This window comes from Periplaneta americana, chromosome 16, assembly GCF_040183065.1.
Source record: "Periplaneta americana isolate PAMFEO1 chromosome 16, P.americana_PAMFEO1_priV1, whole genome shotgun sequence".
Taxonomy (NCBI): domain Eukaryota; kingdom Metazoa; phylum Arthropoda; class Insecta; order Blattodea; family Blattidae; genus Periplaneta; species Periplaneta americana.
This window is the reverse complement of record NC_091132.1, coordinates 148,195,119-148,220,059: the sequence shown is the minus strand read 5'-3', so window position 1 is coordinate 148,220,059 and position 24,941 is coordinate 148,195,119. Positions and strand designations below refer to the sequence as shown.

General features: G+C 36.5%; 1 protein-coding gene across 2 annotated transcripts in view; it reads right to left on the bottom strand.

Moving 5' to 3' along the window:
- Window positions 1-4,660: 4,660 nt before the first annotated feature.
- The window catches only part of LOC138691292 (uncharacterized), a 56,009-nt gene continuing 35,728 nt past the window's right edge, over window positions 4,661-24,941 (bottom strand). Inside the window, exons 3-5 of one of the 2 annotated variants that reach the window (XM_069813129.1) lie at window positions 21,058-21,225; window positions 16,770-16,862; window positions 4,661-5,063 (exon numbers count right to left, since the gene is read on the bottom strand). In XM_069813129.1, the coding sequence (XP_069669230.1) occupies window positions 4,777-5,063; window positions 16,770-16,862; window positions 21,058-21,225 (548 nt within the window). In that variant the 3' untranslated portion in view covers window positions 4,661-4,776. The remainder of the gene's footprint in view (window positions 5,064-16,769; window positions 16,863-21,057; window positions 21,226-24,941) is intronic. The other variant, XM_069813130.1, reaches the window with a different exon arrangement.

Below are 24,941 nucleotides of genomic sequence, written 5' to 3'. Positions count from 1 at the left end.
AACCGAAAATCGCATTTTTGAAATTTTTGTTTGTATGTCTGTCTGTATGTTTGTTACCTTTTCAAGCGATAATGGCTGAACCGATTTATATGAAAATTGGAATATAAATTAAGTTCGTTGTAACGTAGATTTTAGGCTATATGTCATTCAAATTACTTTATTTAAAAGGGGGGTTATAAGGGGGCTTGAATTAAATAAATCGAAATATCTCGCTTATTATTGATTTTTGTGAAAAATGTTACATATCAAAGGTTTCTTTAAAAATGATTTCCAATAAGTTTTATCCTTTACAAAAGTTTGATAGGACTGATATTTAATGAGATAAATGAGTTTTAAAATTAAAATAACGCCATCTAAGACGGTGCAATGAAATAACAAATGACTTCGCCTATAAGGGGCCTTGGACAACAACAATCGAAAAAGGGGCCTTGGACAGCAACAATCGAAAGCTATTAAACTTAGCCTACAGACAATGTTTCTGTGTTTGTATGAAGTAATATCGGAAGCTAAATTAACCGATTTGTATAATTAATTATTATTTCACCATTGGAAAGTGTAGTTTCTCTAGATGGACATACTGCTATAATGTTATTACAGTAACTTCTTAGTAAATCGAGGACAGGTAAGATTAAAATAGCTTCCTAAGCACAGAAAATTTGATAGGCTTTTTTGTACATTCGTTTTCTGTATTTCTTAAAATAATATTTATGTACACACTCATTTTAATCTCAGAGAATTAACGAACAACGAGAGTGTATTGATTTAGTATGCAGTAATAGTACGTTAGCTTAGCAAACCATTATTTTATAATTCCAATTTTAACTATGCTCAATCGAATCGTGTTAAAATACATAAAATAGACTATATATGCAATAAATGCAACGGGACCTGAATTAAATCGAAATATCTCGCTTATTATTGCTTTCTTTTTTTGTGAAAAATGTTACATAACAAAAGTTTCTTTAAAAGTGATTTCCGATAAGTTTTATTCTATGCAAAATTTGGTAGGTCTGATAGACTTTTAAAATAACAATACAATATGTTTTCACCGCCGCCTCAGATTGTAGCATTGTTGTTCCTGCAGTAATTCCCATGTGCAAAATATAAAATTTTTGAGTAGGAAGAAAAAAACACATTTATTCATTCCATGGCAATGGTACATAGGAGATCGAGAATTCTTACATTTTCGAAAGAAAGAAATATAATTACATATCACTGTTTATGCTGTATCACTATTTAAGTTATTTGAAGGTTTCAGAACCACAGTGGGCCAAGCGCCATTTACTGAAGACGTAGAAAACAAGGGTTAAAATTAAGTTATTACCATAATTCAATGGAACCATATAGCAAGTAATATAAAGTTTACACATTAAAACTAAATGATATGTCAATCTTCATTAAACTATTGCGTGTAATTTATACTAATAATAAATCTGTAGCCGAAATTTTTCTGGTAATTTTCGATTTTCCAAAAATAATTGGTCCTAACATATATAATTAACCACCCTGAAACCGAAAATCGCTTTTCTGAAATTTTTGTTTGTATGTCTGTCTGTCTGTCTGTCTGTATGTTTGTTACCTTTTCACGCGATAATGGCTGAACGGATTTCGATGAAAATTGGAATATAAATCAAGTTCGTTGTAACTTAGATTTTAGGCTATATGGCATTCAAAATACGTTATTTAAAAGGGGGGTTATAAGCGGGCCTGAATAAAATAAATCGAAATATCTCGCTTATTATTAATTTTTGTGAAAAATGTTACATAACAAACGTTTCTTTAAAAATGATTTCTGATAATTTTTATTCTCTGAAACATTTTTGATAAGACTGATATTTAATGAGATAAATGAGTTTTAAAATTAAAATATCTGCCATCTAAGGCGGTGTATTGAAATAAAAAACAAATGACTTCGTCTATAAGGGGCCTTGGACACAACAATCGAAAGCTATGAAACATAGCCTACAGACAATGTTTCTATGTTTGTATGAAGTAATATCGGAAGCTAAATTAACCGATTTGTATAATTAATTATTATTTCATCATTGGAAAGTGTAGTTTCTCTGGATGGACATAATGCTATAATGTTATTACTGTAACTTGTGAGTGAATTGAGGACAGGTAAGATTAAAATAGCTTCTTATGCACAGAAAACTTGATAGGTTATCTGTATATTCATTTCCTGTATTTCTTAATATAATGTATGAACATATTCATTTTTATCTAAGAGAATTAACGAACAATGAGAGTGTATTGATTTAGTATGCAATAATAGTACGTTAGCTTAGCAATCCATTATTGTATAATTCAAATTTTAACTATGCTCAATTGAATCATGTTAAAATACATAAAATATATATGCAATAAATGTAATGCAAAAAAAATTGGGTAATGAGCCAAGCAGATTATGTTGCGCTGTTGTAAACGCTGTTCCTCCTGAGATTCAAGAGCTCCCACAACAAATTAAAAACTTTCTAATTCGAGTACATCCGTTATCAATACACTTTTTACATAATATAATGTAATGTAATATAATATAATATAATATAATATAATATAATATAATATAATATAATATATTATAATATAATATAAACATAATAATAAATCTGTAGCCAAAATTTTTCTGTTAATTTTCGCTTTTCCAAAAATAATTGGTAATAACAATTAAGAAACATGTTAAAGGAATTGTCATTGCACCAAATGAGTGGTCTCTGGATCAAAATGATCGTATTTTAATATTTTAAATACAATTTAAATTAAGTAACATATTGAACGATTTATCCTTCTATCAAACACGAATGTTCCCTGGATCAAATGTCCTATTTTAATTATGTAATTACTTTATATTTATTTCTAACGGGTGCAGCGGAGCGCACGGGTACGGCTAGGATCAAATAAGAAACATGTTAAAGGAATTGTCATTGCACCAAATGTGTGCTCTCTGGACCAAAATGATCGCAATTTAATTATTTTAATACAATTTCAATTAAGTAACATATTAAACGATTTATCCTTCTAACAAACACGAATGTTCCCTGGATCAAACGTCCTATTTTAATTATGTAATTACTTTATATTTATTTCTAACAGGTGCAGCGGAGCGCACGGGTACGGCTAGTTATTAAATATGAAAAAAAGAGTTCTTGCACTAACATACTGTTTATAAAGTAACCAAATCTTAAGAAATACAGTGCAGTATATGTATCAGTATTCTATATAAAGGCATAGGAGTGAATATAAATCTGTTTTAAGGAATTCCTATTCAATATTCCTGCTATAGGAACTTGACAAAATAAATACAACGCAGCATGGAAGCTAATTTAACTCTTTATCGAGTATTGTTGATAAGATGTGTTATGAAGGTAAACCGAATCATACAATATAAATGTATAAGTAGGTTGAATATTAATAGATTAATTTCAATGTATGTAGTATCAAAACTGAAAGCGGTAACTAGTCTATGAATGATGTCTTAACAAGTATAAATAAAATGGACTCTTGACAATAGACACACATTTGGCTTCAGTAATAACTAGGACTTCAAGGAATTTATAGTAGCTCACCTGTCAAGCAAAACTCTGAATAGTCAGCATTGTCGAACTATAGAAGCGCGATTAAAAAGTATTTTTTTTTTCCCACCCATTACATATGATTGCTTTTTTCAAGTCCGGGTAATAACATTATTAAATTAATTATCCCACATATTTGGGTGGCGCCTTTCTTTGTTTCTGACATAATTTATGAGGGTTTCTCTTTTACACTTCAATAGAGAAATACAACTTTCAGTGGACAATGAACGTGTTACTCTAATGGAACTCTAAAAACCACAGCATGAATGTTTTCTTTTTTTCTTTCATGCCCTTTATTTTTTGTTGCAGATAACATCATGCTATTGGATAATTATACATGCACTTTTCTAATAAAATTGGCATATATTTCACTGGTCTCAGAAGTAAAATGAAATGTATAATAGCTTCTCGGTGCAAAATATTTACTGAAAATTATTGTAGGATATAAATAGAAATGCCACTTCTCAGGCAAGGTTATTCGTGGATAACTGTATAATATATAGAAAAAATTAGTGATAAATCTTATATCACCGCCTTGCAAAACTAGCTTGATGTTATTGAAAACTGGACTGCAACAAATAAAATTAAAATCAATGTGATCAAACGTAAATAATAATATATCTCTCCCGAAAAATTTGATTCGGTGGACAGGTGTGCCTTTAAAAATAATCGATTCATTTGCAGTTTTATACAACATGAACATAGACTATATTGAGTCATAAAACATATAATTCATTCATTCATAGTCTTCTGCCCAAGGGCAGGTCTTTCACTGCAAACCCAGCATTCTCCAGTCTTTTCTATTTTCTGCCTTTCTCTTTGTCTCCCCATATGATCCACATATCTTAATTTCGTCTATCATCTGATATTTTCTTCTGCCCCGAACTCTTCTCCCGTTCACCATTCCTTCTAGCGCATCCTTCAGTAGGCAGTTTCTTCTCAGCCAGTGACCCAACCAATATAATTTATTATTGATATTATAAACTTACATTACAAAGTATATGTATTTCGGTTTACTGGGAGACATTTTAGCTACTTGATTTCGTTTCCATAAAGGATGTGAAGTAGAAAGGAATGAATTTGTACAATTACGGTCAGACACAAATTTTATTCATATGGTACACGTTCGTCACTGCACATCTGTAATCTAAATACATGGATCAAATTAATGACTTGGAAATGGAAGCATTGTGGAAGTGAGATGTCACACAATATCTTCATCCACGTCATCATAGTCATCGTCATCATCTGTTGTGAAGGTGCCCAGTGGAAGACCACCACCATCTTCAGGCTTCACTACTGCAACACCATTAGCACCAATTCGGATGCAGTCAAACGAAACTTTGAACAATGTGGTGCCAGCCCATTGACCTTTCATATCTATACACATATGCACGTTTCTACCAGCGAAGTAGACATTGCTGAAGACTGCGCATAGTTTTATGTTTGGCACTCGAGGGACAGATACACATACAGGCTCTGGATTCTTTCCTGGAATCAATGGAAACACGTACAAATTAAGTAAATATTCTCCTATAGGAAAATTTCAAAATGCAAATTTCTAATCCTGATTCTTTGAAATACCCTATAATTGGTATCTTTATTCTGAGAAACATATCAAACTCATTTTGTTTTCCATTATACGTAGCATAGGAAAAATAAATCGTGATCATGCAGAAACGCGACTTCAAGGCTTTAATATTGTCTCAGTACTCGTTTTCAGTATTCAAAATATCGAAAAAGATATTGTTGGCATGCTCTGTGAGAACAGCTATTGCTCAGCAGTTATTGTCCCTACAGTCGCGCTCAAACCTCCTGAAATTTCGCGAGCGCCAGTAATATTAGAGCGCGACGTTGTCACAACTACTCTCTCCGTCTCTCTCAGCGGCAGTAGTTTTAAAACTGTGGAGCGCGACCCTTTACCTGAGATTAGTTTGATAGGGAGATGCAGAAGGCTTCTCAGCAATAATAATAATAATAATAATAATAATAATAATAATAATAATAATAAATAAACAGAGTGCATCGAATTAATTTGAAAGTCACAAAATACAGAAAAATTAGTTGAGTCAGACGTAAATTATCATACTCGCTGAGTTTATATAAGTTTTTGTAAAAGTTTTACTTGTATTAGAATGATAAAGTTGTCGAATAACACAAAAGCGCAGTATGATAAAATAAATTGAATGATAGGCTTCATTTGAAATAGTAACTTTCTGTACAAATGAATTGACATGACACAAAATAGCATTATGTCCTTGTTGTCAAAGCATATTCTTGCAAAAATAGGGGTTATTACTCGTATATGCCTGTACATTTCATATAGAGTATAACGCCTTTATAAAATACTCCGTTTGTTGCGCTCATGTCCCGCATATTACGTTATTTTTGTGGAATATTTTCGATGTAATTTTCATCAATATATTGAAACGGCAATGAAACATTTTGGCCATTGAATGGAACTTTTTGCTGGTCAGTTTGTTGTCTTTTTAGTGTATTGAAGTGCCTGTGAGTGCGATTACAATGAGTGTTATACGCTTTCTGTGTCGGAAAAATTGGAAATCTTACGAAAGTACGGTGGAAACAGTACTCTTAATCAGAATCAACTCTCTAATTAATGAGGAATGCCATCATCGACATTAAGGACGATAATAAAAAATCGCGACTCAATCACTGCAGCTGCGGCGTCGGGAGGATATAAGTGCAGAAAGTGAAGTGTGGTAAACAGAACTTGGAGAACACGCACACGGCAAACAACTATAAATGACTTTTTTCGAAAAAAATTAAGTACAGTACATATTGTAAATGTCTTTGACCTACAGTACAGTAATTACATAATGGAGTAATACTGTAACGGTATTATCTTTCATGAATCATGTATTTCAATAAATAAAAATGCTAATAGATACTGTAAATAAGTCAAAACTAGTACACCCGCCTAATACGCGATCCCGGTTAATACGCGGTTTACACACGGTCCCTTGGAGTTTTACTGTGTTAATCCATACAATTGGAACCAATAGGGGTAGAAATGTGATTTTTGTTCCTGTGTGTCCAGAAAACATGAAACATTCATCATATATACGTGCAGGGTCCCTACAACGTATCAATTTTCCGAGCGCACTTGTTATTTGATTTTGAGACTTTCCAATCGACGAGTCTGCGTGCCCATATGTTGCAACGCAGCACTGCCCCCATTGGCTATCGCCGATAAGCGGACACACCTGCAAACGTCAGGAGGCTTGAGCGCAACTGTAGACGCACTCAATGTATTTTGCAGGTACAGTTACTTCAATATGATTGTCAGACATAGAAGTAAGTTAGTTTTCTTTTAGTTACTTCGTTTATTTTAGTGTGACGTTTCATTATTAGGCCTAAGTTAAGGTACGGTCACGTGTCGCTACTTTTGCAGCGCTGCAGTACAAAAAACTGCGCAATTTTCGTACTGCGACATGTGAACAACGGTGCAACCGAAAAGTAGCGGCTGTCGACCCTGCTGCCCCTACTTTTTCATGCTGCGCGCAGCTTATAAGTAGCGACGTGTGAACAGGGTTCTCAGGGTTGCAGCCGCAGCATTTTTGATATCGGTTTTGTTGAAACTTTTGCTGCGGTTGCGACCAGTGTTGCCACTGAAATGTGTCAATGATACTTTTATTGTTTGGATATATTTTAATGTTAATGTGATGAAAATAAATGATTTGTAACAGTTACTAAATGTACAACACAGTCTGAGCATATTTCCTGACGATATAATTCATTTTTTTTTTCCTTAGCGTAGTTTCAAACAGGAGGGTTGCCAACATTGATTACGTGAATATGCTGTTGGTTTTCATTTAGGTATATAAGCGATTTTAATAGCTTTATAGTAAAATAATGCAAATTCCTGAATACTAGTTAGGACATTAAAGCAAATAATAGATAAGTAAGCTATCGGTGAGTTTCATAATAATGCGAACATAACCACAAAATGTATATTGAAGAGTCAACATGGAGATGGAAACCTGCAGCTATATATAGACTGCAGCTGCCTTGTGTGTCAACAGACTCGTAACCTCTAGTTGCAACTTTTGCAGCGCTCGGGTTCCGCAGCACGAAAAGTAATGTACAGCTGTCAAAAGAAAAAGTGGCCGCTCTCTTGAAACAAAGTTCCCTTCGGGTATCTTCGCTTCAATTCGGAGACAGGCGATGTTACATGTTGTTGGACCACGTTGCCTGATATCTACAGTTATAATTGAAGTATACTGTGTGTTATTCGATAGCATAATGGTAGCGTTCAGGACTCTTATTCATGAGGTCCTGCGTTCGACTACAACCTCGTGCTTTTTATGTCCTTTTTTGTTCTGTTTTTGAGAGAGACAAACTATACATAATGGCTCCTTTTTTAGTAATTAACATCAGGTTCATTAATATATTATGCCATGACTTTATCATTATCATTATGATATTATGGCTGCAAATGGAAAGAAAAAAGATTTTATTCTCAATAAAAATATCTTTCGTGGCATAAACATGACAAATTTACTGGCGTCGGCCTTAAAACATTCAAACAATTAAGCGTTCAAAAACAAAATAAAAAGCCACAATTCAATATTTAGTCTATCTTCCTCTTATCTCGATCATCTTGCAGTCGAGTGGGCATGGAATTGACTAGTCTTTGCAAATAGCGACTGTTCTTAGACACGATATTCCAGGCATTCTGAACATACACACATAAATGTTCTGGCAATGGGCAGGTCTTTCATTGCAAACCCAGCAATCTCCAATCTTTCCTATTTTCTCCCTTCCTCTTAGTCTCCGCATATGATCCACATATCCTAATGTCGTCTATTATTCTTTTCAACCAGAGACCCAACCAATTCCTTTTTCTCTTTCTAATCAGTTTCAGCATCATTCTTTCTTCACTCACTTTTTCAAACACAATTTTATTTCTTATTCTGTCTGTCCACTTCACACGCACCGTTCTTTTCCACATCCACATGCTTCAATTTGTTTCTCTTCATTTCGTCGTAATGTCCATGTTCTTTCCCCACACAATGCCACACTCCACACAAAGCAGTTCACTAGTCTCTTCCTTAGTTCTTTTTCCAGAGGTCCGCAGAAGATCCTTCTTCTTCTATTAAAAGCTTCCTTTGTTCATGCTTGCAGTTTTCTTGGGAAGGATAGGCCTAAATGCGGTAACATCCCGTTGCTTTCCGCACACCACTATCTCTTTCGCATCTTATTAAATTCCAGGGGGCCCAAGCGTGGAGATGAGGAGAGTGAATTTGACTAATTGGGCCCTCCGGACTTCACCGAAAGTCACGGCAAGGGTTAAATATTAATTCTATCAGGATGTTTGACCCGGTCAGAGACCGGGAAATCTCAATTAGCCTTTGCCCCCTGCATCCTGGACTAGCTTCTACGAATCATCAGAAAATCTTAGAGTGTGATTGGGCCAATTTTTCCGAAAATGTTTCCACACTTTTGCTCTCGTAGCTCAGCGGACGAACGTCGGAATTTAGATGTCAACGTCTTAGGTTCAATTCCTCGTTACTCCTTTTCATTTTATTGTGGTTCAAGATAGTAAAATGTAATAATACAAAAAGAAAAACTAATACCAGTATTATTCAACTGGATTTTTCCAAACCTAATATTAAATTTATGTTATTTATATCGCTAAAGAACGATTACAATATAAATAACTTGAATATTATTTATACAGTATCACTAAAGAACGATAACAGAATATAAATGATAAATATCGGTTTGTTTAATTAATATATTGCGAAAGAACAATAACAATATAAATAACTTGAATATTGTTTTATAATGCTAATGAAGGAAAACAGAATATAAATGATAACTTGAATATTATTTAAATCGCTAAAGAACGATAACAATATAAAAAACGTGAATATTATTCATGTCGGAATTTCACAGATTTATTACAGATGTATTTAAGAAATTGTAGAAGAATAGTAATTAGTAACAGTGTCCTATTTATTCTTCTTGGAGCCAAATTTGTAACTTTTAAAAGTGTGGTTACTATGTTGAAGTGTAGGGTAAACATTGGTAATTTCGTGATAATTTCATGAAAAATAATTTAAAATGCAAACATAAAATTTACTCTGTCACACGTTAAAAGTGTTAAAATTGTTAAAAAGGTATTTACCTTCGACAGACGGCCCGTTTCGACGCTATTTGTCTCAACCACTCAAGAGACACTGAAGACGACGACAAATAGCGTCGAAACGGGCCGTCTGTCGAAGGTAAATACCTTTTTAACAATTTTAACACGTTTAACGTGTGACAGAGTAAATTTTATGTTTTTAACAAAGTGTTAACGAGAACTTTAATCAATTAAAATGCAAATGTGTAAATATATCCTTATTCCGATTTTTTCATCTAAAAGACGATAACTCGCTGTACAAATCTGGAGACATAAAAGATTGGATACGTTCTTGAATATGTGCCAAAAACCACTTTTACAACTTAAGCTGAAAGGTTGGTTATTTCGTGATAACCTTGGTAATTTCGTGATATTGCATTGATAATTCGTGAGAGATAGAAGAATTGTGGAAAAATTCATTAAAGTCAAATGGATTTCTCATTTATTGTTACAAGACTTCAAACATAGTAATTCCCTCTAATATTCATAGCAAGAAAACATAGAAATACATATCAACACATAATAAGAATGAAATCAAAGTATAAATTGAATTTGAAAAGGGATCTTCTTTGCCCTGAAAGTGTGAAGATTTTTATTACGGACCTTACTATAGCCTATATTGCTAGGGTAACTCCAAAAGTAATGCATAACATTTGTTTAAAAATTATATTTTTATCCTACAGCTTTGCTATTTTCACAGAATGTAGATGCATCCTTAAGGAACAAATGTCACTTTTCCACATAATCCCTGTCCCTTTCAACTGCCTTACGTAACCTAGGAACGAGGGCCTGTAGACCATCACGGTAAAAGTCTGGACCAACACGTCTGAGCCACTCTTTAGCAGCGTGCACAAGGGAGTCATCTTCTAACCTCGTTCCGCGAAGGGATCCTTCAGTTTACCAAAGAGATGGTAATCGCACGGTGCCAGTTCAGGACTGTAAGGCGGCTTTTTCAGTGTTATCCATCCGAATTTTCTGATGTGGTCTGTGGTCTTGTGACTGACATATGGCTGTGCGTTGTCGTGCAATAGCAGAACATCCTGCTTCTCCCGATGTCGTCGAACACGACTCAGTCGAACTTGAAGTTTCTTGAGAGTTGCAACATACCCGTCAGAATTAATGGTGGTTCCGTGTAGCATGATGTCCACAAGCAAGAGTCCTTCTGAATCGAAAAACACAGTAGCCATAACGTTTCCTGCCGAAGGTGTACTTTTGAATTTCTATTTCTTTGGTGAATTTGCATGATGCCACTCCATTGTCTACCTCTGTCTCCGGTCCAAAATGGTGGAGCCATGTTCCATCTTCTGTCACAATTCTTGCAAGTAAGTCATCTAGCACTTATCATTGACACTTAGCATGATAAGAAATCAAACAGAAGCTACACTGAACCCACTGCGTCTCCGTTTTCTTTTTTGTTATCACATCTTGTCTTCAGATTTATAAAATTCCTATTGTAATACATTTTATACTATTTTAAAAATTGTAACACTTAATGCTCAACAAAATTTCGCCTCAAACAGCTAAGATTTCTATCAGTAAAGCTAAGCCTATATGGCGACTACAGATGTATCTAAAATTCCAAAAACATTTCCTAAAATTTCATGAAGATACAATAAATCTTTGTACCAAATATCATGTGCTTACCTTTAGTAATAAGCCTGTAATGTAATTACAAACATCCACAAAATTTGTATGCCTGAGAAGTCGACGCAAACTTGCTCTCTCCAAACATAAAAGCTCACTGAAGCAACTACAATAGTCACACAAAGCTTAGCTGTATGTTTCTGGAAACTGGACAACATATGCAATCCCTTGGCGGAAATTTGGATCTCGTAACACCATTGGTTAGTTCACAAAAGAGCAAAGAAGAAGTATCATGAAATAACCATTGCCACGAAATTACCAATGTTTACCCTATGTGTTGTAACGGATGCTTGATTTGTTATGTATGTGAGTCAGTTATGGGATGCTTGATGTCGTCGCAATGTCGTAATTGTAGTTTGATTGTGTTTGTGTGACTATTGTGTATTAATTTATGATGTATGGTACGGAAAGCTGCATATTTGTGTTATAGAAGTGTTACGTATGTGTGTTGTTAATGTTTTTGTAGTTTCAAATTGATACCTGATATTTGTTTTGCAATCGCAATGCCTAATTTACGGATTGTTTATGTTTTGTTTACATCGCGTAAGCTAATTTAATTTTCTTTTCCATTTCTCTTTATGCTTATCTTTTTTTGTGTATAAAACTATAGCCCTAACATACATATGTAAAATAGGGCTAACCCCCATTGGAGATACAATAATAATTATTATTCATATCGTTATAATACGATAACAGAATACAAATGATGACTTGAATTTTATTCATATCTCTAAAGAACGATAACAAAATATAAATAACTTGATATCCATAAAGAACGATAACTGGATATAAATGATAATTTGAATATCATTTACATCGCTAAAGAACGATTAAAAAATAAAATGGAAACTTGAAGAAGGCCCGAACCCACGACCTTTGAATCATTAAACAAGCACTCTACCGCTGGTCTACGAGGCGCAGATGTGGAACACTTTCATAGTTCCGGAACTGCTTGTACAAGCACATGCATCGTGTAACATCGCCGCGACCCGAAGTGGACTATGAAAATATTCGCTGTTCACGAGTGCGGCCACTTTTTTTTTTTTGACAGCTGTACAGCGCGCTATTTTCAGCTTACGTGTGAACACGACACGCAACTTTTCCAACTGCAGTACAAAAGTTGCGCAGCAAAAGTAGCGACGTGTGACCATACCTTTAGTTGCATAAATTCGAAGATGCCATCGACGTAGCTCAGAAGGTAGCGCGTTTGCCAGTTGATCTGGAGCTGCGCTCAGGCGTGGTTTGAATCCCGCTTGGCCTGTTTATCTGCTTAGGAATTTTCCGAGGTTTTCTCAACTGAAATGCGAATTTCAAATAATGATATGGCGAATTCTCAACCTGATTGCGCCAAATACAATCTCGCTATTATCAATTCCATCGATGCTAACTAACCAAGTTCTAGTACACCAGAAAAATGTTCGAAGAAGAACACAAGACTGGAAAATGAAAATATCAGATTTGTTCGTAAATTTACTATTTTAATGTTTAATAATAATAAAACTACAATACTGCTGCGGTTTTAGGGTGAAAGATATCAAATTTAAATATTTCTTCGGAGCGTGCCACAACGATATCCTAGAGTTTCATTGCGGCAATACCGAGTGTCACTGTAACGTTGCAACTGGCTGACGAGAGGCAAGTCATCACATCCTTAGATTTAAGTAGGGATGACAAACTACAGTATTTAATGTTACAGTATTTAATATCCACTTTATCGCAACGTAGCATGGCTCTCATAATTCAGTTTATATATTTATTTTTGTTGTTTAGTCAACTGTCCGAAGACAAGTCTGACTCTCACAAGCAACACCAAGAATGCATCACTTATGAAGCAACTAGGAGATAATGGGGTAGGGTGGCCAGTTCCTTTCCCCTTCCATTGCATACATCACCGACTAGCTACATATTAGGGCCTATACTAGTCAGACTTCAAATGCATACAAACAATATTCTTCCTTTTACACATACCGTCAAGTGAGATGTACTGCCTGAGATGTACTTAACGGCAAAAATAATTGGCCGCCGACAATTTCTAACTTCCAGAGACAAAAACATTGCGCTTGCTCGTCTCGTCAAAGCCGTAGTTCACCAGGTAACACATAATTAAACCATTTAAATTTGCTGTATTTTGTTCAAGAGTCTAAAATATGTTATAAAATCGAATGTATGGTTGATTCTAGATACATCAGAACCTTTGAAGAGTGAAATAATAATAAAATTGATAAATACAAAATCAACCGAAGCGAATATGAGCAGAAAAACCACGTATTATGCCGAAACAACATTAACAGTTTCAGTAGCGTAAGTGTTTACGCATTGGTCTATTGAACGAGTTAATAATAGCAGTTAAAGTTTCGAATATCCTACCATCTTCTTCTTTTTTAATTACAAATTTGCTATCATATATGTCTCGCAAAGCTATATTTATCTGGCGACATTTCTTAGAATATGCCCAAACTCTAACATATAATAAACTTCACTCTCTTCCAAGCAATACTTGCCTGTTAATAAAATGTTCTGTCTCGTCATTACGCTTGAATATGGCACAGAGACAACAACTCCGTCAACAAGTGATTGCCCTGATCCGCGTAAGTTATTCTGCGTCGATGACGGCCAGAGAGATTGGAGTCCCATTGTCAACTGCTAAGGAGGTGGGCTAAATTGTTTATCGCGAATGGTGAAGTTGTGAATCATACCATTCCTGGTCGACCGCGCATCTCTACAAGGGAAGAGGACCCCATGTTAATGAGAGAAGTTGAGGACCATTCCTTTAGAACTGCCTCTCAAATCAAGATGGCGTCAAATTTTCCAGGTTCCCCACACACAGTGTCGATACGTTTTAGAGAGGTGGCATACGGTGTCGTTGAGCTGTGAGGAGAGAACATTTGACGATAGATGATGCCGTGCACCATCTAGCGTATGCTACTCTCCGACAGGACTTCGATTGAAGAAATGTCATTTTCTCCGACGAGGTAATTGTCTCCAGTAGCAACGATGGTCCTGCCCAAGTTTATCGTATGGATGGCTACCGAAACGATGACCGCTTCGTGAGACGACTTAACAGGTCGGGTCACGTAAGCGTTGCGTTTTAGGGGTGGATGTCATACGATGGGGCAGGGCTTCTGGAACGCATCCACGGTCGGTTTACAGCACAAGTCTACGAACTTATTTTGGCAAATGTAATGTTCCCTTCCGCCCGAGAACGATATCCAGAAGGAACACTTTTCTCCCAGCAGGATAATCACCCGGTACACACCACCAACCGGATTCAGAGATGGTTTACGAGGAAGCCTGATGTCGATCTGGTCGACTGGCCTCCAAAATCACCAGATATGAATTCGATTGAAAATTTGTGGGCTGCAGTCAAATAGATATTACGCTCTAATTGGGCAGAACAACCACCCGTTCGAACAGCTGACGAATTGTTGGACAGAGTTCTAGATGCGTGGGAAGAGGTGGCCATGAATTTAGGCCTGTTCTATAATCTTGTGGACTCCATGCCGTGCAGAATGAGGTCAGTTGTTGACGTAGGTGGTTTGTGAACGAGATACTAGTCCCCAACACAGGTCTTTTTTGTTGATATATTAACAAATTGTTTGTTTTTTGTTTATTTAATTATTTATTTATGTTTGGTATTTATTAGAGTGTGAAACAGGTACCTATTTTTTATACAGGCCAGGTCTCGCCTATTAATAGCCCACAAGTGATGGCCAATAATATTTTTACAAGGAAGGCATAACGAAGTTTGTGAACAAATGCCATTTCACATTTAAACTAATAAATTAATTAAAAATTAAATTTAAAAAAATAATAATTATATCGTACTGGAAAGCGAACTCACAACCTCTGGCACGAATATCAGACATCTTACCACTGGGCCACACACAGCTCATAAGGTTGACTACATTGTAAACGGATGACTTTTAATGAAGAGACATCACAGCAATGCTTTGAAGTGCAGTGCGTTTACACGAGTGAACCGCGGGATAGAACTTAACATTTCTATCGACCAAGAGTCGGCCCATTTTTTTTTTTTTTGCCGTTAAGTATACAGTACATATCAGCCAGAACCTCAATCAGATATATTTATTAATGTAGATTATATCTATTGGAATGTCTAAACAGTAGAATATCAAATAAAAATATAAATTACCGGAATATGCCATGCTGGGACTATTCGTTGTCACGATGGTTGGCTGTTTTAAAAGAGTCGATAAGTGAAATGTCTATTATATATATATATATATATATATATATATATATATATATATATATATCAGTAATGATGTATTTAAGTCTCATGTTTCATGGTTCAGTAGTTTAAGGGTCCCTTCAGACGAGGCCACTTTAGTGGCGTGTTGGTGTTGTGAGCGCGCGTTAGTAGCGCTTCGAACGCGCGTCAGTGGCGCTGCGAACGCGAATTAGTGGTATTGCTTAATGTACTAAATTGTTGTATAGAATTTTTCAGTCTTCCAATAAACATCGATGTAGAGGGAGATACTTTTGGCAACTTTGCTCATACGGAGAAAGAATAGACGTAAAAATAGAAGAAGAGTCTGAGTTCATCCATTAGTTTTGGAGAGACTGAATCGAGGACTATTCCATACCTTGTTTGATAATTTACATCAGGACGATAAAAAATATTAATTTAAAATTACGCAAATGAGGGACGATATGGTACAAAATATATTTTTGCTTATTATTTAAGAATTCAAAATGAAATATAATGGGCATTCTAAGCACATAATTCAACCAATATACTACAAATAGGTGTCTATAGCGTAATGGTAAAGACGAAGGCTGTGGTGGTGTAGACTAATTGAATCCAGGTTCGAAACTGAGATCAGCTAATTTCTTTATCTCTTAGTTGATTTATTTACAATATTTTAGATGCGTTATTTTATTTTAAAGTGAAATGAAGGAGATTTTACTATATCAATAATAGTCCTATATCCATAATTTGCACTAGTCCAGCTATTTAGTTATCTAGTCTATGGTTACTTTATTATTATTATTATTATTATTATTATTATTATTATTATTATTATTATTATGATCATCATCATCATCATCATCATCGTCATTCTGTATTATTCTGTCGTAACATAGCCTGTATACTGTCGTGAAGGTGTAGGTGTAGGGAATTGGTGGCCCAACAGTCGTCCGTTAGCAGCGCCACGAACGCACCACTAAAATAGTGGCCTGACTGTAGCCCCTTGTGAAACCTACCATTTAATTCTATGTATCGCGACGAGAAGCGTTACTTTTAGTGGCCGCTACCAGCGGCGAAGCCAACCACTCAGAGCGTCTGCAGCGCGACTATTCTGTGGTTGTGGCTGTGTCTGAAGGTATCTACTTAAATCCATTATTCACAAGCGGCAGCTAGAATGAAAATGATATCTTACCTGATAATAAGTTCTTGTAGAGCACTCTGTCGTTATATGTGAGTACCACAGTGAAAGCGAAGTCATCAGGATCGTAAGTTACATTGAGACATCCTAGGAGAAAATAAATGTTTTTCATATAAGTAATAATTTATTTACAGGCTGCAGTACATATAACGACTCAAGGCACTATTTCAACAAAACATAGCGCAAGTCAGCGGACTTGAGGCCCTGATACAAAGTGCAATTTCTTAATATCAATCAGAAAATCAGAATGGGTTAATTATTCTCTAAATTATTCAAATTTAATACTGCTGCCGAGTACACTATTCTCATTTATCAACAAAAGCTGAATTTTTTATCATAATCATATCGGCTACAAAGAAGCGTCCAGGCTTAACACATTATCTTACTTAGAACTCCGATCTTATATTCTAGCCTTTAAACCTTCCCCAATTATGACTGCTGTAAAATATTACCTTCATAATTCTGAAGGCCTACAAAAGTATTTGCTTCTACTTCAATGTGTTATACCACGCGTGTTGCTGTGTGATTATTAGTCTACTTTTTTAACAGTTGCTGGTTCCCCTCTCACGTTAAACTTCGTTTGTCAACTATTCGCACCCGGTTTCTTCTTAGTTCCGTAAATCTTGAGAGAGCGCATTCCACCCCGAGTCCTCCACTTACAGTACAGCCGGTCGTTCTCCGGCCCTGACGTTTCTCATGACCGAGGGAGACAGTGTTGCCGATACGTATAGAGTATAGACAGAATGAAAACTGTCACGCGCTCGCCGGCCGATTTTGTGGCGCGGAATAAAAACTAATTCGAACACGCAAGCTTGCCTATAAATCATTTTACATATAACTTAGATCACATCCTTCGTTAATGTACACAGCTAGCGTAGATCACAAAAAAAAACTAATGCGAACGCGTATGTAAATCATTTTACAGTTTTACACGAACGTAGATCGCATCTTTCGTTAATGCAGGCCTACACAGCTAAACAATTATAACAGAATAAAAACTAATGCGAACACGTATGTAAATCATTTTTCACAAACATAGATCGCATCTTTCGTTAATGTACACAGCTAAATAATTATAACAATAAAAACGCGTATGTAAATCATTTTACACAAACGTAGATCGCATCTTTCGTTAATGTACACAGCTAAATAATTATAACAATAAAAACGCGTATGTAAATCATTTTACACAAACGTAGTTCGCATCTTTCGTTAATGTACACAGCTAAATAATTATAACAATAAAAAACGCGTATGTAAATCATTTTACACAAACGTAGATCGCATCTTTATTTAATGTACACAGCTAAATAATTATAACAGAATAAAAACTAATGCGAACGTGTATGTAAATCATTTTACACAAACGTAGATCGCATCTTTCGTTAATGTACACAGCTAAATAATTATAACAGAATAAAAACTAATGCGAATACGTATGTAAATTATATATAGGCTTACTTTATATTACCACATACTATGGGAATATCTTTATAATGAAAGCGTATCAAATGAAATAGACTCTACTTTCCTTAGAATCTGTTCATACTCAAGTGGAAAGACGCCACACTTTTAACGGCTGTTTTTCTCACCTTCAAAGCTTCACAAATTCTATCTACCACTTTCGTAACAGGAAGAAGAGGTTCTCCATTGTCTCGCTCCTTCTCAAAATATTCACTCAATCTGTATATAAATTCATGACTTTAGCTCTTAAAAGAGCCGATTTGTTCCTTCTTTGATTCTGACGACCACTGGCCATATTACAGTATATCAATAATAAGGTCTACAGGCACCGTAAATCGCTGGAGCACAAAAAAACACAACTACTTTGCCTGTACTACGAGGGGGATCCAGGAAATAACGACCGTTTTGTTGTAATAATTAAAAAAATATATTTATTTGAAAAAACAAAGTCTTACATAACTGAAGCTTCCTTTACTTCTCTACATAATCACCACCTACATTTAAACATTTGTCGTATCTGTTCACTAGCTTTAGAATTCCCGTGTTATACTCCTCTGCCGCCAGTTCATTAAGCCAGGTGTTCACTGTCTTCTTCAACTCTTCATCACTTCCAAAACGCGTACCACCCAGAAAGTCTTTCAGCTTAGTGAAAAGGTGAAAATCGCTAGGAGCAAGGTCTGGACTATAGGGCGGATGATCAAATATTTCCCAACCGAATTGATCCATCAATTCTCGAGTTGAAGCAGCAGTGTGCGGACGGGAGTTGTCGTGAAGAAGCACAACTCCTCTCGAAAGCATTCCTCGCCTCTTGTTTTGGATGGCTCGCCGTAGTTTTCGTAAAGTCTCACAATAACGATTTGCATTGATCGTAGTGCCTTTTGGCATCGAATCCAGCAAAAGAACACGTTTGCGATCCCAAAAGACAGTAGCCATGACTTTTTGTGTTGAGAGAGTCTGTTTGAATTTTCTCGGTTTCTTGGGTGATGAGGGATGATGCCACTGACGTGATTAGCACTTGGTCTCTGGGGTGTTGTGAGACACCCAGGTCTCATCACCAGTCACAATTTGATCAAGAAAGGCGTCTCCATCTGTGTGATATCGCATCAAGAATGTCAATGCTGAGGCCATTCTCTGAGTTTTGTGTTGGTCACTCAGTTGCCGTGGAACCCATCGTGCACAGATTTTGTGGTAGCCAAGATGTTGCGACACAATTTCACCAAGCAAAGAACGAGAAATGTCAGGAAAGGCAATATGCAATTCGTCGAGTGATGTGCGCCTGTCTTGCAAGATTCTGTCATTCACTTTAGTCTTCAGGTCTTCTGTGATGAGTGATGGGCGTCCGGGTCGAGTTTCATCGTGGACATTTGTTCGCCCATTGTTGAACATTTCGCACCATTTTCTCACATTTCTTTCATTCATTACAGTATCACCATACACTTCTTTCAATTGCCGGTAAATTTCTGCAGGTTTCAAATGTCGTGCATTCAAAAATCGAATCACACTCCTCACCTCACAGTCGGCGGGATTATCAATCACGTCGTTCATTTTGAAGTAACACAAAATGCACAATGGCGACTTGTTGCAACCAGTACTCACAACATTATGAGAACACATGTTAAGGAAGCCAGTTGACCTTCAAACAAGGAAGGGGAGTCAGCTGCGCGGCGGGTATGCGCGAACGGTCGTTATTTCCTGGATCCCCCTCGTATAATACAAAGAAGTAACGACTCGTTCGCCACGTGCTTGGCATAAAAAAAGAAGACGCAACATCGCGCTAAATACGTCAGACGCTCATAGCTGGTTGGTTCTAGCAGACAACTTTAACCTCTAGTGCCCGCCTCTATCCCAGCATTGCAAACTGCGATTGAATTAATCTTCGCATATCAGAACTCAAGTCTTGTAACAGCAAATTACAATAGAATTAAAAACATTACTTTAAACCGAGCCAGAGTGTTTTATGGTTGAACTTTAGCGTAATAGTTTAATTCACAGTGGAATTTCTAGGTTCTTTTGACAACTCCAAAACGCCACAGGTTGGCAATGCTGGTCACTATCTTTCTCTCTCGTTCTCTCTTCTCTTTCCAAGCGAAATGTCAGAGCCGGAGACTGGCCGGCTGTAGTTTTAGGAGGGGGTAGACTGGTCACAATATGTTACTTGCACTTAGAAATAAATTGCAGCAGCGGACATAGTTTTGTTCATCATTATTTCCGTTCTGACAGTTCGTACCGTATTAAGATTAGCTCCAAACAACGTGCACCGCGACATGTGGTAGCCAACAAACATTTACCGTGAATTTTGTTGTTTTGTATTTCTGCAGGAATTCTGTGATCAAACCAATCGTCGCATGAGTGTGACGAAATGAACTAGTATAAATTTCCGGGGACGAATTGAATGTACAAGTATAAACTGTGAGCATTGATGATGTCTTCCAAGAGACATTTCCTAGCAGACAATCATAGTTAAATAAACTGACATAGTTTATGCTTGTATTGAATGAGATTATTTCGAATGCGAACAATTCCTAATTTCGACGGCCCAGTACAAAAGGGAAACAACTAAAAAATGAAAGTTTTGACAATCCTGCATTTTAAAGCCTCATGTTGCTGAAAAAAAAATCAAAGGATCGTTGAAATTACTCCTAATTCTGTTAATGATATTTTGTATAGCCTACACTATAAGTTTCAAATTAGAGTGTGTTAATTGAATTTTTCACAGCTACATGAATCTTTAAAATTCAGTTTTCTCAAAACTTTAAATTTTGAGTTGTTTCCCTTTTGAACGGGCTCGTCGATTTGATAATTACATACATTTACTTACCTCTTTGTCTGACATCGTAGCCCAGCTGTCCTAGTACGAAACCTGTGCAACAAGAACATAAACCTTCTGCACAGTTGCACGGCGGAGGCGGTCTGGATTCTGCTCGCTCAAAACTGTTACCGGAATGTCCTTGATTCACCTTGGAGGATGTATTCCTATCCTCTGCTGCTAACAATGAGAGAATAATTTGTAGTTATTATGCTGGATGAACTTCAAAATAATTACAACTATTCAGACGTTGAACCATTATGAGACGAATATTAACTTGAGGCACTAGCATAAGTAATAATTTGAGGATCCCAAGGACAAGGAAGATGTTCGACCACATTTAGGTATACAGTATACGCGTACATCCAACCATCTACTGGGTGTTCATTTCAAAGTGTGTCATGACGTCACTGTTGGTGAGTCAGCGATTTGAAGCGAGTTTCAAATTTTATGTCAGAGAAGTTGCCTATTAATCAAGGCGTTCAATCTGAACTTAAGAACGTGTACGGTATAACTTGAACGTCGTAGCAACAGATGGCGGTCTGTACGGTCTGTGTGCTACCATAACCTCTTTCGAACTGTGTTTTGCGCGGGCAAGTCGTACGCAGGGTATTTGTTATCATCGGTTGCGTACGGCAACATTCCGCAACACAAATCAAATGCTCCGTGTCCATGTTGACCGTCCAAGTTAATGTCAACAAATACGTAAATAATCGCCTTAACCCTCTCCCCATATCCCGACAGTAAGAAAAAAACTCACCTCAGTACGTGTTTTCAAACAGTTCACATTCCTGCCACTGCAGGCGTTACCGTACGTATCGGTAAGTACTCTTCAGAATGAACGCCGTACTTGGTAGGCAACTTCTCTTGCATATAGGTTATACGCCTTTGCGGAGATGTAGGAAGATTGAATTCTCTAGGCTCATCGGCTAGCCACATGACGACATACAGCGAGCCTTGACACACTTTGAACTGAACACCCAGTATACATCCACATTGCGCTTGCCTGGCTTGCATATGAAACGAGACAAAAATTGCTGATAATATAAGTCCAGAAACCAGCCGTTTTCAAAATGTATGATGTTGTATTATGTCTCTATATAGGTTCTCTGCGCTAACATAACAGCCTATATGCACTAGAGCAGTCGTGGCGAAAATGTGACTCGGGAGCACATTGTGGCTCGCAATGATAGCTGTGCATTTCCTCTTGCTTCCTACCTCCCCCAACCCCCACTCTCTCACTCACTGGAGTCAAACTCCGTTCCATTTGTATTTGTCTCTGACCTGCGAGTGGCGTCATCGCAATGTCTCTCTCGAAACCATGTACCTGTACAAAAACGAAAGTTGCAAGTAGGATGGGAGGACGCATTTTTTTTTCTGCCAATATGATGAGAATATTAAATGTATGATTTGTTGACAAGTATTACGAGGAAAACGGTTGTATAACATAAAACGGCATTATACATGTTACTCATGAAATATTAAAAGGTTGTGTTATCATCATCATCATCATCATCATCATCATCATCTCTGTACGTCGATCCTTTTTCAGCAGATATACGATTAATGCGGTTAGATCTTCAATTTAAACTCACAGATTTACAATGTGAATGTGATATTAAATGAAAGCTAGACGTATGGACTTGACAAAGTTAAAATTTTCAAATCTTTGCCAAAAAATAAATATCCGAAGCTTCGTTCTTTCGCTTGCTCTGTTGAAGCCATGTTCACTACAACTTACGTTTCTGAAAAATTATTTTCAATAATGAAAATAGTAAAAGCCAAATTTAGATCACGACTGGCAGTAAGTGACATAATTTTTTATTTTGAAACTCTGTCACAGAGACATTCTGTCAGTTAATAGGTTGTGATAATGTGTCCTATGTTTTCTTGTTCATTTCTTTCTTCGTTACACGTACTAAATATTAGTTTGTAACCTTGTACTGTATAAAATTATATTTAAGTGCTTGGCGTAAAGAAAATGAAAATCCGTTAATAATCAGACAGTTGCTTCACATCCCCTTCGGGTGTACGCCTCCATCCATAGGTGCTATGCTCGTTGCAGGTTACACAGTGGCTCGACGTACGATTACATTTTCGCCACGGCTGCACTAGAGGAAGAGAGCGCTATAACATGTTCACTGTTCATGAAAAGGCAGCATCAGCACGTTTCCTCATCTGCAATCGTACATGTTCGAATATTCATGAAGTGCCTCCAATGTCTGTACGACTATTGACAATGCGTTTCCGGAGTTCGCTGACATTATCAACAGGGCTGGAACACACAAATCATTTCAAATACCCCAACAACAATCCAAACGATTTATGTCTGGGGACCTGAGAGGCCATGTTGTCGGTAAGTCACCGTCTATACACTTGTTGTGAAAGTATTTGCGTAAGAACCCTCGAACATTCAAAGGAAAGTGAACCGAAGCTTGGTCTTGCATGTAAACCTACCATAGTAGTTGCCTTTGCCAAAAAGGCACATAATCCAGAAGGTCGCGCAGCTATTGTTGCATAAAATGGAGGTACACATCACCATTAAGACTGTCATGTAAGACATGAGTCCGAAAGTTGTAATGGTTGCATATGTACGAGGTGTGTTCAGTTTGTGGCCACAATGATGACATAATATTTCTGAAATTGCTGGTTTCCGGACCTAAGTTTATTAGGACATTTTGCCTTGTTTCATTGTTCCCTAGTCAACACTGCATTTTTTACCTATGGTTATGAAACACCCTGTATACTCACCCAATGGGCCATTTGTGCCTAAGTGTAGAGATGAGCAATGGGCCGTCCCAGGCCCAGTATAAGTTGCGTCATCACATCACGCAGGCTTGTATTGTCCGTTGCTCTTACTTCGCGGGCTAAGTAAAGCACACTGCATATCTAAAAGGGGTAGCTTATTTACTCGTACATAGAGCTGTAAATTCAGTAATGCGGACAGTAACACGTAAAAAGTTTCCTTCACAGTAACTTAAAGTGAAAGAAAGATATTTACATTAAATATGCTAAATTATTATTATAACGAAATACTGTATTCACAAATAAATAAAGTGTCTGGATAAAAATTCAGTTTCAAGTTGTGTTAGTTATAATTAATGTTGTTAATGTTCTGCATTTCCTTTTCAAGCAATGTAAAATATGCAGTTGTAAGTTAAAAAGAATTTTGATAGAGTTTCCTGTTGTAAGTACAGTAGAACCCCGATTATCCGTCACTCTATTAACCGATTGGCGGATTATCCGACTCTCTCTCTCTCTCACTTTTTTACAGGACAAAATATAAAGTCCTATACAGTTACTTGTTGGCGGGGGTGTTTTTCCCAACTTGTAAAATAGTCACTACCTCCTTTCAAGCTAATGACCCAAGAATTTTCACAATTGCAAAACCCGTGTACAATTCAGTCCTTGTTCTACTGTTGGAGTGGATGTTCTGTGTAACATAAATGTAAAATATCTTCCATGGGTGTCGAAAGAAAATGTGTTGTGCTAAGTATAAAAAAGAGCAAATAATTGAGAGATTTGGGAAAGTAGAATCTTTATCTCATATCGAATTAGAACACGAAATTGGCGTTACAACTGTGCGCGATTTAATAAAAAAGGTAAATTGTATAAAGTACGAGTGTGTAAATCTGTAACACGAGATCTCTACTTCTATCTTTCGGCAGACAACCATCACAATGAGTTACCTTAGCCCTTAAAACCCATCACTGATAACCAGACTTAAATTAGTGAACTTCTGATCCACTAACTAGTATGTTAAACACAACACCACGGAGGCCTAAATATTATGCACTTTATTTATGAAAATCTTTTATGGTACGGATTATCCGATTTTTTCGATTAACCGTTCGGTCCATCCCCTTCATTACCACGGAAATAGAGGACCTACTGTA